The sequence below is a fragment of the Nymphaea colorata genome, unplaced genomic scaffold (assembly GCF_008831285.2).
Source record: "Nymphaea colorata isolate Beijing-Zhang1983 unplaced genomic scaffold, ASM883128v2 scaffold0001, whole genome shotgun sequence".
Lineage (NCBI taxonomy): Eukaryota > Viridiplantae > Streptophyta > Magnoliopsida > Nymphaeales > Nymphaeaceae > Nymphaea > Nymphaea colorata.
In genome coordinates this window covers 725,782-742,947 of record NW_022204507.1, presented here as the reverse complement: position 1 = coordinate 742,947, position 17,166 = coordinate 725,782, and the positions used below count along the sequence as shown (strand labels likewise).

General features: G+C 37.0%; 1 protein-coding gene across 2 annotated transcripts; it reads right to left on the bottom strand.

Moving 5' to 3' along the window:
• Positions 1 to 6,094: 6,094 nt before the first annotated feature.
• On the bottom strand, positions 6,095 to 15,674 carry LOC116267836 (U-box domain-containing protein 35-like). Of its 2 annotated transcripts, none has more exons than XR_004175679.2 (11): positions 15,193 to 15,674; positions 12,575 to 12,657; positions 12,296 to 12,417; positions 11,899 to 12,107; positions 11,730 to 11,757; positions 11,003 to 11,330; positions 10,802 to 10,903; positions 9,513 to 9,941; positions 7,493 to 8,251; positions 6,600 to 6,801; positions 6,095 to 6,448 (listed from the first exon to the last, which is right to left on the bottom strand). XR_004175679.2 is itself a non-coding variant. In XM_031649758.2 (11 exons), exons 1-10 carry the CDS (start codon positions 15,356 to 15,358, stop codon positions 6,700 to 6,702), a joined length of 2,328 nt encoding a protein of 775 aa, XP_031505618.1. In that variant the 5' UTR covers positions 15,359 to 15,673; the 3' UTR covers positions 6,096 to 6,448; positions 6,661 to 6,699. The 2 variants fall into 2 exon arrangements, 1 of the variants encoding a protein (XP_031505618.1); XM_031649758.2 differs by having other exon boundaries at positions 6,096 to 6,448; positions 6,661 to 6,801; positions 15,193 to 15,673.
• Positions 15,675 to 17,166: the final 1,492 nt, after the last annotated feature.

Genomic DNA, 17,166 nt, shown 5'->3' with positions numbered 1-17,166 from the left:
TTCTAGCTTATTTTATACTGAGCGCTATATTTGAGCATTTCAGCAGGAAAGAGTTTTTGTTCTTTTTCTTTGTGTTTATACTGTATTGCATTCCAAATGCATTGAGATTCCTTTGTTGTGAATTTGTGTCTCTGCAAGAAATAGCAGCAATTATTGTATGGAATGAAGCTAGGAATTGCAACGATCAAAATTTCTTGTTTGCACAATTTTTGTCTGTGTTGCATTCAAATAGAGTGAGACATTGCCATGGACAAATGTCTGTGCAATTCTGACATTGCCAACGATATGTTTTGCTGTTAGTTGAGGTGGAAGCATTGAAATTGCAACTAGGTATGAAGTATGTTTAAGTGTAAACTTCAACATTTTGTTGTTTTGGAAGATCATCTTCCAATTTGTTTCCATGTGAAATTGGAGGAAAAAAAAAAAACACTACTACTACTAAGGTTCTGAAAAAAGTCTTTCATATATTTCACCCTCCGCATCAAATAAGGTTATTTTACCCTGTGCATCAAACATGGTTAATTTTACCATGTAAAAAACTATGTTGTCATCAAACAGGGCCTGAGATTGGAAGAGGCAAAAATTTCATCTTGTAATTTTTTCCAGCATTTTTTTCCATGGTAAATTTACCACGTTAAATTCTTCCTTGTCATCAAATGGGGCCCAAGTGATCAGAAACATATACTCCTTTATTCTTCTTTAGGATAGGACAATTAAAGTTCATATGTTCTAGTTCCTTACAATAATGACATTGTATATTATTCATATTTTTTTTTCTTGTCAAACATTCTATCATTGTTTTCATTTCCACCAAAAGACTTAGTCACATCTAACACCTGCAACACTTTTTCCTTATCCATATTTTACAGTCCAGCAAACAAAATAATCCCAACCACAATGGATAATAACTGATAACTGTAAAAACAAACTGATAACAATGCCGATAACTGACTACAATCAGCCAGCCTTCCAACATGTACGACTGACACGCAAGCCAAAATTGTTAACGCCTAAACAGTATGCAGCAACAGCACATTCATGAAGAAATAAATACTTGATAATATTCAGCAGCACAACACTTTCCAAAGCTGTCCGAGAACAAACTTTAATTCAATCCCTCAAAACTACTGCAAACAGGACTCTTTCTTCTCCAACGATCAAGTCTTCATTAACTTTAAAGCTGCTTGTATGGTAGTAGCAACCACATGTGTATCAGTCACTGCTAATAGTGGACATTCATGGTAATTTATTCAAGACTATTCCAGTGTACCAGGCAAACAAATAAGCATCACACGATGGATGAAACTACCATAACCTTCAAAGCACCTGATGCAACCCAGCCTCACCATCAAAAAACAAAAAAAATTGCTACTGGCTCACGTCAGCTAGCAAGGTTCAGAAACCAGCCACCCAAGACACAAAAATGGGCACAACCATCAGCTAACATCAACCCATAAACGTACCTTCAACACACAATATTCATGTGCCAATCAGTAGAGGGCTTCCACCGAAGGAATACGAACAGTCACTTCAACAAAACACACAGCAAATGGCTAATCTAAACAAAACTGCATCTTCTAGTTCTGTTACCATGTTAAATCCAACAAACTAGAACATAAAAAACAAGAACATTCAACGTTATTTCGATATACATGAGAGTACATCAGCAGCAGCAACACTACTCACGTCATTCTCTACTTGTATAGAAGAGAAAGTTTTTAGCAATGGGGAACAAACCTAACTAATACTCTACTAAAGACAGTAAAATACATGACCGCCCTAAGTTAAATAAAAGACTGACCTCACTTACAAGGAATAAAACTGTAAACTAAGTTAAAACATATTATAATAAGTAGGGCATAAATAGACTGCGAGTGATATTGAGCAGAATTAGACTTATTAACTTTAACAAAAGGCATGTGAACAGACACTATATGAAGTCACCCTCTCACACCTTTCCTTCTTAATAAATATCAAGTCATGTTCCATTATGCTGTTCTAAAATTAAAAGTAGGCCACGCTAATAAGGACTTTACAGGCCTACGACTTACCAAGTTTTCAGAAAATCACTTCAGTTTAGGCTTTTTATTTAGGTAATGCCATTCTTAATCCACACGGAACACCTCTCTACTTAGGACTAGTTGACATAATTCACATAGATAAGTAGTTACCGTAATCTATTAATGTAGCTCTCTCTCTCTCTCTCTCTCTCTCTCTCTCTCTCTCTCTCTCTCTCTCTCTCTCTGTGTGTGTGTGTGTGTGTGAGAGAGAGAGAGAGAGAGAGAGAGCTATAGAGTGATCGTCTCCACGAGCCGTAAAGCTTTGCTTCAATGGATCTGGTCCGACCTGAAACCAATGCAGAACATATCCATATATGCTGCCGTGTATCCTCCCCACACCCCTATATTGACCCGACGATTTAGCTGCATCTGTGTGACTTTGGAATCTTCTAGTTTGCATTGTGGCAGTAATGGAGGGGATGCAAAAAGAAATGTTAGCTATCAAAATCCAAATTTACCTTTAAACTAGTCATTTTTTATGTTTAAACATTTGCTGCATATATGACAATTGGTTTTTGTCTTTTTAAAATCATTGTATGCTTTGGTTACCCACCTACACTTGTTGCTTGCGTGCTGAGTTATGTATGTAGAGCAAATATTGAACCTAAGGCAAATTGCTTTTCGTATCCTCGTCTGCTTCTTACTTGCTAATTATCTTTCTTTTCGCTTTGAGAAGTTATAACTAATATGTGCAGAAATTATTTTTCACTTCATCCCACGCGAATGCTATCATCACGGGACCTTTGTGTTGTGGCGTAGAGTTGACTTAACGGTGAGAGATGCTTTTGTTACTATTAGCAAAGGAATGTTCAAGGGTTCTTGGACGTACGGAAGATTCTAAAGTGGAAGTAGTTCACATGTAGATAATAACTATTTTTTTCTTTTATTATTCAGGAAATCTATACCAATTAGAGTCTAGCCTCTAACTTCTATTACATGATTTTTTTGTACCCTACTACAATTAGTTGGACGTTAATATATATTTTCAAAATTTCATTATAGACAATGGATCTCTATATTACCACGAAAATTTGCCATTTTTGTGTTTTTTAACTTTTTGTGCAATAGTTGTTCGACTGCCACTAAAGATCTTCAGTGACATCTTTAATTAACATGACGTAGAATTTAAATAATGGCATCTGAATTTATGCCACTAAAAGATCTTCTGTGGCAATTTAATTTCGTCTACCATCGAATGTTAACAATGAAATGTGATGTGTGTTAATGAACAACATTTAGTGGGCGTTCTCAACTTGCCATAAAATATCAGTAATGACACCTGAATATGTGCCATTGAAAGATCTTTAGTGGCAATTCTCTTCTGCCATTGGATGTCCTTTTAGTGGCACGTACAATCTGCCATAGACCATCGACAATGGCATAACGAATGTGTGTCATTGATAGCTTTCAGCGGCATTTAATGGCTGCCACTATGTTTATGTTGGTGTTATCCTCTGTTATGGCAAACCAACCATGACATATTGGACATTAATAAAAGCGACTTCAATGAGATATGTATACATCCATATAAAATCAAGAAAGACATTTTTTTGAGTGTCACTAGAAGGTCATCAATGATACTTTATCTTTGTCATAAAAAGTCTAATGGCACTGAGAGACAGGTATGAGGAACAATATTATGTGAGTATTTCATAAATCTTCTCCAAATATTTAACTATTTTTATGAACTACTTGAACAAGTGTTTCCAAACGGTCTCTTAAAGAGACGGTACCAGGATCATGTGAGTATTTCATAAATCTTCTCCAAATATTTAACTATTTTTATGAACTACTTGAACAACTGTTCCCAAACATATTCTTAATGAGCGTCACTGAAAACTAATGTCCTTCATGGGCTGGAATTACTGAATCGGCCCAACTCATATGATAGCGGCACGGCATGTGGCAGCCACGTAGACCCTCAAACAACATATAACCTGCTCCTCTTACTTTATAATCTTTTTGTAATATACGCCTAATATTTGTGAAACTATACACCTAGCTAATACGTAGTTTCGTGAAATACTGTTATCCTGACACTGTTTTTGGTGTCATTAACTTAAATACCTTTCAAGTTAGCCATCCAGGCAACAACCAAGGACAATATTTTCTTTTCATATACAAATATAGAATGACCAATATATCTTTGACTCATTTTTTTAAAGGGTAAATAAGTTGAAAAATAATACATGCCCTCCAAAAAACTACAAGTTGATGCATAGAAAAGGTATATTTGGTGTATGCATGTGAGTGTTGCTATTAAGCTTAGGCATCGGGTAGGTTAGGCCCAATAAAAGTCAGGCTTATGCCAGTCCGGCACGATAAAAGTCGGGCTTGGGCCAGCCAGATGCCCGACACCTGAACCGGGGCTCGACACCCAAACTCGGGCCCGACTGGATGCCCGAACGCTGAGCCTGGATTCGGCCCAGTTAAAAAAAAAATATTTTTTAAAATATAAAATAAAATTTTATAAATATAAAATATATATTATTAATAGATTACAAATAATATTAAATAACTTACCAGGCCGAATCGAACCCTATTGGGCCGACCCGGACTGGCCCAATACATTATGGGCCCGGTCCGGGCCAGTTTTTTTGGGCTAGATTGGGCTGGGTATCGGGTACTCGTTGGGTACCAGGCCCGATGCCCACCCACGTCAGCCCATTGGGTACCAGGCCCGATGCCCACCCACGTCAGCCCAAAACTTTGTAATATTGATGCCTGTTAAAGTATGTCAATTTTGAAATAGTGCAGCTCAGCCCAAAACTTTTCTGCCTAAATAGGCATGTCTCTTTTTGGCGAGAATAATCAATAGCTAGTTTATACTTTAAGAGTAAACATCGGCATCACATAAACTTACCTTCTTTCTTTTCCAGGTTTAAGCGGCGGTGAGGGTAATTAAGTCGTATCGTTGGCCAATTACATCCCAATGTTGTACCCAGACGATGACAGGAAAAGCTTTCGGCGTTAAAGAACTTGAATGTACACAAGGATGAAACTTGAAAGCTTTATTAAAATTTTGAAACGTAAATCTGATGTAGTCGGTAACTACTCTGTGAATGTGCATAATTTTGTTGTCATAAGTTGTTCAAATAAAAAAAGAAAAAAAGTAACGACATGCGATTTAAATTATTAAACTTGTACAGTCGACTTTCACATGGTGATCATTCAATTTTGAAATATGTTGTCGAAATCTCCAATTTTCGTCATTTTGGACGACAATAACTACGTATGAAGTTATAAACGCGCCAACAATACATTATATTGACATGAAATTAAATTTATTTCGCCAGATTCCGTATAAGAGCGAAATCCCAAAACTATTAGGACTCAAGATATGGATACAGTTTTAAGTGGCAAAATCTAAAATGGAGACCATAGGATCAAATTATATGTAAAAGATCAAACCTATTGGTCCTGATTTGGTTTAGAAATTTAAGTGAGTGCGACTAAGGGTCCAAATCTGATTTGGGGAGATCTGATTAGGCCAGGTCTGGTAGATGTTGGAATAGATGCATGGACCGTTTACTATTGTCACAAATGTCGTTTACAAGTTTAAAATGGCAAAGTTTTTGTTGGGTATAATATTGTAAAATTAAAAATTTCGAGAGAGTGTCAGCAAATTTTTAAAAAAATTTAAAAAGAAGAAAATCTGAAAAAAATAGAAAAATGTGAAAATAAAATGCAGTAATAAGAAAGCCAAAAAACACGGAAAAATGTTGTTTCTTCATGTATTTAGGATTTTTTTTTTCATTTTTATTGTCTTTTCATAAAGACGGTTTTTTTGCTGACCAATTTTTGAAGTATAAAACGGTTTTTTTTGCAAAAAAGATGGGTTCCCTATGAAAGCGACTGTGTCATTCACATCCCTAATTGGGTTAACAGGTACTTTATCCAGCCGTTCAAAAACAAACTACACGGCACATTTACACTTATTTTTTTTATTATAATTATTTCAAATGAAGAAGAACGTCCAAACTCCAAAGAGCAATAACATTCTCCAGATATCAAGGTGCAGTTCTTTATGGCAAAAGTACCATTTTTATTAGAGCAGTACACATAATTAATGTTACATGAACCATTCAAGAAGATGTACAACACAAGGGAAATACATGAACATTTGAATCTACTTCAAGCTGACAATACGCAGCAGGTCCAGCGGGAAAAACATAAAAAGAACGCATTTTAGACATGACCAAAACTGGGTTGCATCTAGCTCGGCTTGGCTATGATGGACTTCACCAGCTGATCAGCTAACGGGCAGGTGTTTTGGTTAATGGCGAGAAATGGCTGCACAGGTTTGTTGTTTTCCATGTCTTCTTCTCGCAGGTCGTCCCATCAGTGTGAAAACGAAATTCCTGGAGTACCTTGCTTTTGTTTTATACCTAAAAAGAAAGAAGCAAGGGATGCACACCCAAGTGTCAATTTCTTGACCTCTGCTGACTTGAAGGCCTTAAACTAACCTACAAAAGCAGGTGCTCAGAGCAGAGCCCTTGTGCACCAACTTGTGGATATTCAACAAATTAATTGGTTAACCTGCAAGATGTTTTGACAGCTTTATAAAGCTTTAATGGCCCCCTCCAGAGCATTGGGTTACCTCTTCAAATACTGGCAAAAGCAGCAGGTCTTCCCTCCTCTATAAAGCTCTCCTCCCTATCATGGACGTTGACGTGCTTGAAAGGCTCTTTATGGATGACTCGTTTGTAAACCCAGATGAAATAGATTCACTGATCACTTCCTGCAACAAAAAGAAGCAGCTTTGAATGATAAATCCTGCTGCATAAAAACTCTGACGGATGATAAATTCATGTTTCCCATGTCCAGCAATTATGCTTCATATGAGAAAGCATCACTCTGTTTGGTGAACATGTATATCGAGCTCTGCAGCATTACATGTTCGGTACCATACACGTAAAGATACATATGTGGTTCATATCCTCCTGCCATTTACAGTGCACACGCGTATATATTACCTGAGCTAAATAAATATGATGGTTGTAATTAATTATGAGTCGGGCAATCCACTATAATATTAATAGTACTTTTTCAAAACAGAGAGGGAGAGAGAATCTGTGGTGCTTTTGCCCATAAATCCCTTTCTTTTCAAACAGATTAATTGTTTTGTGAATTATAAGTTATGGTGAGTCTTAAACATACCCATTCCAAAACACATGTAAGCAGGTTGTTCAAGAGCTTCAAAGTTTGGTAGCGGTGACTCCTAAAACCAAATCTTACATCAGAAGAGCATGATTAAGTTTTTTTCTACTTGGAAAATAAGCCATGCAGAATATTTCATGTTTTCTGAACCAGTTGATACGACTTCCATGGGCTACTGTGCCTTAAATAGTTTTCTCTTTTCTCCAAAGGAGAAAGAGGCGTACATACACATGTATAATGAAGGAATGAATTCAATGGGAAGAGTTGTTTACCTGGCGCATCATAGCAAGGCTGTGGTTCGGAGAAGCATTTGTACTCCCACCCAACATATAAGGTAATGACATGTTTTCTTCTCCTAAGACCCTTAGCTTTTCAAGCTGTGGTAAGACCTCAGTGCCAAGATCAGGTCTATCTTTCCTCCTCAGTTCTGCACATTTTAGGGCCAACTTAGCAAATAACATAGTTTCTTGCATAGGCCAATCTGTAACAGCTGGATCCAGAAACTCTTTCAATGTGCCTTTGTCTATGGCTCGTTCAACGTGATGTGTTAGACCCATTGGTGGTTTTGCTGTGATGATCTGAAGCAGCATGATGCCAAGGGAATATATATCTGACTTGATGCCAAGCATCCCGGTCTGCTGATATTCAGGATCTATGTAACAGAAAGTACCAGCTGTGGATGTCATCCTATACTGAGTCACGTCGTTAACTACATTGGGAGGGACAAGTCTAGCAAGTCCAACATCACTGATCTTGGCAACAAAGTTTCTGTCAAGCAAGATGTTTGCTGGCTTAAGATCCCGATGGACCAGAGGCTCTGGTTTGGTCTGATGGAGGAAAAGTAGACCGGTTGCAATCTCTGCTGCAATCCGGAACCGAAGCTGCCATGAAAGAGGAGTGTTTCCTCGCCTGAAAAGACAGTCATCCAAGCTGCCATTGGCCATGTACTCATAAACAAGGCAACCATACTCTGGGCAGGCACCAAGGAGCAACACCATGTTGGGATGCCTTATACAGCTCAGAACTTCAACCTGCACAAGTTTGATAGTGACAAACTTGACTTGATAAACTGCACATACGTTTGATGGCTTCAAAATTTAGTGGCTGTAATTGGAATGCACATGCACGAGAGCACGTTTCTGTCTAACAAAGACAAAAAACACTATGTTCACTTGAAAAATGATATGGTCATCTGATGCATCTAATTCATGGTTGCAAGTAGTGCTACATGGCGTGACAGTTGTCTCATATATTGTATATGAGTATTATACTGTGAGAAATTCATCAGGTATAATACACCAAAGTTGTATATCTCTAGAAAATCTGGCAAATTTTAAAAAATTCAAAGAAAATCATAAAAATTATATATAGTAAAATAAATAATAAATTAAAAAACATTGAAAAATGACTAGATAAGCAACAAGTTAAAACTAGAAAATGAAAACTAATAATGTAGCAAATACATAACTAACAAAAGTTTATAGCCCTCATGGCTTTACGTCCCATATTGCATAAAAAAGAGCACGACGAAATATACAACAACATATTAGTTATAGATGAATAAAACAGTAACCATCACTCAACACAGCAAAAGTGAATAAAATGAAGAGACGAACCGTCGAAGTGATACAACATACTTAATCCCTCTTTTTTACCGAAAAGTACCTTTTTGCCATTAAAAAGGGAAGGTCAAGTTAAAAAGAGAATCAACTTTTCTTCAATATTGCATGCATTGCCATTATTTAAAAAAAAGGTTTGCCGTTGTTTGAACAACGTGAAAAAACACATAATACACGTTTTGTTCATGTTTTTTATTTTCTAACATTTTTTTTAAAAGACACGTCTAATTGCTGCTTAAGTCGGTTGGCTGTTTTTTTTTTTGCATATTTAACACATTTTTTCCAATTAATACATGTTTTCTGTGACAATGCTTGACACACCTTTCGACACACAACTTGTATAAGAAAAAAGATCTGTAATTGTCTTAATGTTCAGTTTGCCGTCAAAAGTGCTTAAAGGACTTTTACATTGCTTTCTCTAGCTGAACCAAGCTACCAAAAGGTTCCATCTTTTTCCAATTACATTGAATTACCTCATTAACTATCTATAAGTAATACGTCAGTATACTTGAAAATGCAAAGAAACTTTTTCGAAGGTAAGCATCAGATGTAGGTAGGTAACTGGCATGTGAAACTTGGTCCTATGATATTGGCTACAAGAGAAGAATAGGAAGTCCAAATGACGAAGGGAAGAAGAAGAAAAAATGAAATCGTTAGAGTGAAAGCCGTGTACCTCTTGTTGAAACTGCATCCGCCCTTGCGCTGCATCAGGCCTCAAGACCTTGATTGCAACTGGCGTATGGTCCAGGTAGGAACTATATACAGGTCCATATCCACCCTCACCTATCTTTCTCTTCTCTGAAAAGAAGTCCGTAGCAATTTCAATCTCTTGAATTGTATACTTTCTGTATCTAACATCATTCTGTGCTAATGCGTCCAATGCCTTCTTCTTTTCTTCTGCTTCCTTGAGTGCCTTCATCTCTGCACTTATTCTCTTTTGTGCTTCAATCTCTGCTATTCTTTGGGCTGCCTCTGCTGCCTCCATAGCTGCTTTACATTTTTGCTTCTCCTTCTCTGCTAAGGCCAGTGCTGCCTCCTCAGCTAGCCTCGCTTCTTCCAGCCTTTGTTCTTCCTCTACTTTCCAACGATGCAGCTCAATCGCCTACAACATGCATGTCACGTGAATACCCAGGATGCCTATTCATCAACTTCTTTCATTTTACCATTCGTCTTCTTTAGACATTATTGAATGAGGTAAATTAATGATCTGTTGTCATTATTAACAGCACATTGGTATAAAAGATTCAAGGATAAAAATAAAAGTTACTATTTGAAGTAAAGTGTTTCAACAATATTCTTGAAGACATCAAAGTTAAGAAATCTTGTTTACATTTGAAACATAGTTGGCATTTTCTTATACAGCACTTGAAGATAAGAACACAGCTAAATGCTTTGAAGAACATACTATTGACACTGGTACTGACAAAAAATTATTGTTTTGTACTCAAGTTTGAACTTTGAAGTAACAAATGCAGCCACCCAGTTTTTTATGAACGTCCAATAGAAACTTAGAAATATAAATAATTAGTTGCAATCTGGAGTCCCAAAAGAATGAGAACTGAATTAATTTTTATGATGAAATGTAAATAAAGAGTTATATATGGTAGAAACATGGTTGGGCACACTACTTTTGAGATTGGTCATACATAAGCTACATTTTTATGCAAATGCCATAATTGGATACCATAGAAATTGACCTTTTCAGGCATATCAATGGTATATAGCGCAAGCAAAGTTCATTTTCTTTCCTATCAATGCGTAGTCTATTGCTATCCAAAGATCAGTTGTTATTTTCTTAAGATCATCTCCTTTCCTATTACTGCATAGTCTATTATTATCCAAAATTCAGTTGTTATTTTCTTTCTTGTGCTACTTTAGAATTGCTTGTCTAGTCCACTGCTTGTTTGGGGTATTGAACCCCCTGTTAAAACACCTTCTGCTTTGATAAAAAGCTTAAAATACCTTTTGTTTCGCAGAAAGGGCTTCTTTACATGCATTGCTGTACATATCCATTGTTTGCTTCAACTCAAGCTTCAATCTCCTCATTTCAGCTTCGAGGTCCTCCTATAACAAAGAAAAACAGAAAATGTAAAGCAAGGGGCGTATGAGAAAGAAGTAGATCCCTTGCTTTTTCTACATTTGTTCCTGTCACGGTTCACTTACCCCTGTCTGTGATGACCATGATCCACCACTGCCAAAGGAAGTAGAGGAATGCTCCATCTCGTTGGAATGAAGGTCCATGGACTTCTGTGTATAGTGAAGTGGTGACTGAAAGCTTCTGTTGTTGCCAGAGGCTAAAATATCCTCATCCATACTTTGCCCAAATGAGAGCCTTGGAGGTCTTCCTGATTCACTATAATCACGCGAGGGAAATGGTCTTTCTATGTTCTGCCGACTACTGGGGTTAACAAAGGATATGTCAGTTTCATGCATATTCAGCTCGATGCTATTCCGGGCACCTGATCCTCTTCCTGGTCTGTTAAATGGAGACCTGATTACACCAAAACAAAAATCATGTACTTACCAAGCACTTCGCTATTCATTTATCTTCTAAGTTCAGAAAACTACTGAACTCGTTCTAAACACTCCATGGCCAGAAACAAACCAACAACATGAGGGATCAAGCCCATGTGCTACTTGTCCACCTTCACAGTGTGGTTTTCATTTGCTGATCAAACTTAATGTATGATCACTTCATCCACTGAAATTAATGATTTGATTGGCTCATGCAAAACAACTGCCAAAGTCAATTGAAGCTTACTCTACTGGCTTCCTCTGTTTAAGTCAAAACCATTGCTGTTCTGTTCTAAGACCTCAAAGCTTGTCATACTCTGCACTGTTTAAGTCACACAAAAATCAACAGTATCACAAGGTCGGTGTGTTTACTTACTTGATTGTGTCCATGCCATCACTCTCAGCTGTAAATTCCAATGCAACACAAAGTTAAGAACTAAAAAATAAAACAAACGAAGGGATAAAAAAAAAGAAAAGAAAAAAGCTGATCGTAAAAGCATGCTGCTGCTAATTAGAGAACTTGAGAAAGCAGAATTAAAAGTGACCTTTTAAGCTAGGTTGGAAGCTTGGTTCCACAGGCTCCACCCTAGTACTTGGTTGGATATTGGTGGGTGGGCGGGACGACATCATCGTCACAGGTGCTGCACGAGTAGCTGATCTGACTGAAGTTATCTTGCCTTTGGAAATAGTATACACCGTGCAATATTCTGGTGCGCCTTTGGATATGCTAGAAGCAATGTCCTGGCTCTTAAATCTTCTGCCACGAAAGATTTACTTTATAAAATAACAAGCGAATTGAGCGTAAACCATGAAAGCATCTAACCAGAAACTAGGACTTTTAATCATCATCCTCTCAAGAAAATGTCCTGGCTCTTGAATCCTCATAAGTGCATCTAATCCGAATATGTCCTGACAACACCAACTAACTGAACGAAGCAATACCTGAGGAATGAACTTCTGGAGGATGCACCAACTACAAGATTTTCAATTGTCGCCTGAGAGACATATTCGATGATAGCTTTAGTCACGTCATTGTCCTCTAAGATGACATCTTTACAGTTGATCTGAATTCAAAGACAAAAAAAAAAAAAGAGCAGTAAGTCTACACGTATACACCTAAATGAGCAGAAATAAGCCACTTCTAGCCCCGCACACATGGAAAGTGTACAAATGTATTTAGTTATGTGTGTATGAGGAGGCAAATAATGAATTAAACCATACGTCTTTGCGAGTACAATAGCATCGAAATGGAAGGATCAATTCCTTTATTTGCTCTTCCATCTGTGCAGAATCTTCACTACCATCTGCAGCAGTATGAATCAGTTAGAAATTTATGATCAAATGAAACAACGAAACCTCTTTGAGAATTTATGACATGAAACTTGACTGCGATCCGCTTAGGCTGAATATCTCAAAGGATTAAACATAGAAAGTTTTGCATTTGGTGGCTTGTGAAACTTATGATACAACCGGGAAAGCATGATTTTTATGTTGATTCGATGGTTGTCAAACATAGAGATCAACAAATCAAACATAAAGTTTCCACAGACTTACATTGTTTATCTAGTTATAAAAAATGCACTATAAAAATTTTAACCCATTCGAAGTCAACTTTCTAACCGGCCAGTAACCCAGTCTTTTGACCGATCTGCGTTCGAGGGTTTGCTAACTATACTAAAATGAAATCTCAGTTAAGCCAATCAAAAGAGGTTAAAGACAGTAATATACCCTATTTTTCTCTCCTATCAAAGCAAAATCCAGGAAAACGTTTCCTTTTAAAATTAAAACATAAATCTATAATTTCAAGATCTGATGGCAGATGGTTTTCTTGTGGCTAAATTTGCAAAAGACACGCTCGTAGAAGAGATATCCCAGGGCACAATGAACTCTGTATACAAGGACACTTTTAAATAGTTGCGCCTACAAATGCTCTACACGTTGGTATGGATGACTTGTGGATGTCACCAAATTGATGATACGTCACCACAAGTTGGAAATAGGGTAAAGGTTTCAAACCCAAGTCCAACCTAGGCACCATCATTTCCATTGATTTGGTTTTCATACAACGAAATTCGGGTGCAAACTTTTAGCTGGATGAAATCTTTCATAAAACCCAACCTGGATTCCACTAGCATCTCAAATTGGTGATTATGTACACAATAGGATGTTCACTTTTTGTTTAAAATAATTTCCAAAACAAATTTAAGTGGTATATATATATATGTGTGTGTGAGAGAGAGAGAGAGAGAGAGAGAGAGAGAGAGAGAGAGAGAGAGAGAGAGAAGTTTTGGTCAGATTTATAGGCACTTGGACCCATATCTGAAACTGAATCCTCATCTGACAATTAATTGGATATTGTCGCATATTAACAGTCAGATCTGACTATTAATTGGGTCCAAATCTCAGTAATTGGAAAATTCTGGTATATTGAATGGGTCAACTAGGTATATAAACAGTCAGGTGCCTGGGTGATACTGAATTCGACCAAAGTGGACTACCAATGGAACCAAATTTGAACCAATTACTCCTACGACGAGGAGCGCCAAAGCCATCTGCTTATGGTGTGAATTTGTAGCTACCTTTTTATTGGACAAATTTCAAGTTCTGTGTTTTTTCCAGCAACAAGAAAATAAAATTTGCTCAAAAGGAACAGTGACTGAAAACAAGCAAGCATGGTTGATTAATACTTGGAGTAAGCAGTTTTTTAAGATCGGGGATTGAACCAAATCAGCCGAATCACTGAGTCAGCTGAATCTGTTAAAAATTGGCAAAAGAGATTATTATAGGAATTTAAAAAAAAAAAAACTAAGGTCAGATTAAATGGTAAAACTTAACTTTTTAGAACAACAAAATTGAAGTTGTATGCATGTATGGCAATTCAACTCAAATAGGCTTACTCAGGCAGATTTTAACAACTTTCAGTTTAAATCAAAATCATGTTATCTACCTATAACAAGCTATGATCTACCAACTAGAGACGATTAATTTATCTGATAGATGCATTCGTTCATAAGCATCTACACATGTAGCTACCTCTTTTCATATATATACCAGAAGACTCAGTTTGCAATCACCTTGACCTCAACAGTTTATATATTTATAACCAATTGCGCTAGCAGAATTTTTTATAATTACATGCTTTTTAGTCTGCAAATCTAATCGTACAGATGCAATTTTTGTAGTTAATATTAGAAAAATCAACAGCTAGGTTGCTCTATTATAATACGGATACAAGCTTTATCAGTGTAAACAAGGACATCTATTTTATCTAAGATCCATCTTAATTTTGACCGTTTTTCATGTTAGTTTGACAAATCCTACTAGACAAATAAACATTGTGATGAAACGTTGGGGAGCTAATTGCAGCAGGGAAGGAAGAAGGGGGAAAAGATAAAGAAGGAAAGGAAAGATGGAGAATCTTCACTGTTTGCTTTCAGAAGGTGATTATTCTTGGATAATCCTATTTGCGATTACCTTCTAGTGGAGAAACTTATTTTAGATTTGTTGATCTGATATGATGAGATGGCCTTTGCACCACATTCAGATAAGACTCATTGTCCCAACTTTGTTACAATGCTCGAATTTTTAGAAAAAAAAAAACATGAAGATTGGAGTTAAAAACATTTGAAAGTTACCTAATGATTAATTTTAGTTTGTTGGCTTATAATATTCACATGCAAATAGAAAACCCGAATATTTTATAAAAAAATACTTTTGAAAATGCCCTTATACATCCACCTGTGTGTCTTAATTGGAAGAGAGAGATCTAGAGAGAGGGAAAGAGAGAGATCTAGAGAGAGGGAAGGAGGGAGAGAGAGAGAGAGAGATGGGAATCTTACTTGGGTTGGAGCCTGTCTGAGACTTAGGCTTGACATGAACGACGTTGAGGGTCTGGCCCTTGGTGAGCAGGTGCTCCACCGCCCACCTTACCGCATATTGGCTCCCCTTGTCCCTGTCCACGGCCACGGCCACCGACCCACCATCTCCCTTCCTTGGTTGGCTCATCTCTTCCCTGAATCGCTCTTAGAATGTCGCAGCAGCGAGCTGCAGCCCAACGTTCGTTCTTTTGCTTGCTCTTTAGATATATCTCCCTAGGAATGAGTCGCAGAGTTTTCACTGGGGGTGCATTCACAAACACCCCCTCTACTCTACGCCTCTTTCTCTCTAGCACACAATCCCTCCCTCCCTCTTCAATCTCTTGTTTCTCCCTTCAATATTTGATCTTCTCCTCTTTTCTTTCTCTTCTTTCTTTTTGTCTAAGAAAGAAAGGTGGTCTCCTCCCTCTTTCTCTCTCCTGTCTCTCCGTTCTCTCTCTCTCTCTAACTCTGGGTCTCCCTTCCCTCTCTCACAGGCTATACGTGGTTGACAGTAGTTAACGGGATGGGCGTGGGGAAAGACAGGCAGCCTAACGTTTCTAGTCTTGCATGCAACCACAAACCGTTGTGGTGATGCTTTTAATGAGTTGGCTTTGGAGCCCACGTGTTTCCTTCTATCACCTTTTATTTTATTCATTATTAATAATCAGAGCTTCTAACACAAATCTTTCATGGGTAGCAAATATATATATATATATATATATATATATATATATATATATATATATATATATAGATATAGGCAATGGTAAAACCGTGGCGCTGACTTTCCCACATCCTAACTGTGGGTTTCCAAATTAAGGGGTTTGGTGATTAGGATTTTTCTAAATTTTAAAAATCTTTGTGCATTTTAATATTTTCTTGATTGTTCGTGTAAACTGGTTGGTGAACTGTTTGAGCAAATTACGATTTTAGTTTCAAGTAATGTAAAGAAAAGAGAAATTGCAAGGTATGCGCATGGAAAATTTAGCTTCCCCCCACTCTTTCTCTCTCTCTCTCTCTCTCTCTCTATATATATATATATATATATAAAAGAGATTTGATGTGAATTACATGATCATGCATCAACTTTAAGGAAATCAAATACTGAAGATTTTGTTAAAAAACTAGAAAGGCATGTGTATTTTCAAGAGAATAGAAATACTATTGGAAAGAAGATAAGGTATCTCCATTAAGGAAATTGATTTTTTTCTTGGGGCATTTTCATCTCTTGAAAAGTAGCTTGGTTTTTTACTTTTTTGAACTTCATCTCAATCTATAATGCCTAACTTTAAGAAGTTTATTTTCATATCAAAGATTGTGAGAAGTCTTCAAAGACTTATAAATGAGGTTGTTAAGTGGTCGGTTGTCTTGGTTTCCAGACATTTTCAAATTGTCACTAAAACTACTGGGGTGGTTTGGGATCCACCCAACCAGGCCTGAGTCCGGTATGGGTCTAGTGATTTTTAGTGGTATCAGTACCAGTGCAATACTCTTATTTGAGGTCCCACATGTGCTGACACATGTGCCTTAAGAGCTTGGTGCGATTTGGGTCATTTTTAGTGGTATAAGATTGTAATACCCTACTTTCAGAAATTTAGTTGTATTGAAGATTGTAAGGAAACTATAAGAGCTGCTTATAAAGAAGATTGTTAAGTGGTTGGTTGTCTTAGGTCCTAGTCATTTCAAGCTGAAATATGAACAGAAAAGGGGCAGTCTGGAATCCATCAAACCCAGTATGGGAGTGAGTCTGGTCATTTTGTAGCCATCTAATTTCATTAAGATATCTTGGCTTGTATGATTTCTTTCCAATTTACTATATAAGAGTAGCTACATATATATATATTCTGTCATATGATGGATGTTGTCTGATGGCTAAAATTTAAGAATATGTCATTAATAAACAGCCATCACATGAACATTAGTTCAATTAAAGATACAACGGCCTATGGTGCTTTT

Coding starts and splice junctions, on each gene's coding strand:
- LOC116267836 (XM_031649758.2), bottom strand. CDS start 15,358: ATGAGCCAACCAAGGAAGGGAGATGGTGGGTCGGTGGCCGTGGCCGTG. Junction 11,331..11,729: donor GATGGCATGGACACAATCAA/GTAAGTAAACAC, acceptor TGGTGTAATCAG/GTCTCCATTTAACAGACCAG. Junction 10,904..11,002: donor CATGGTCATCACAGACAGGG/GTAAGTGAACCG, acceptor TCTTTGTTATAG/GAGGACCTCGAAGCTGAAAT.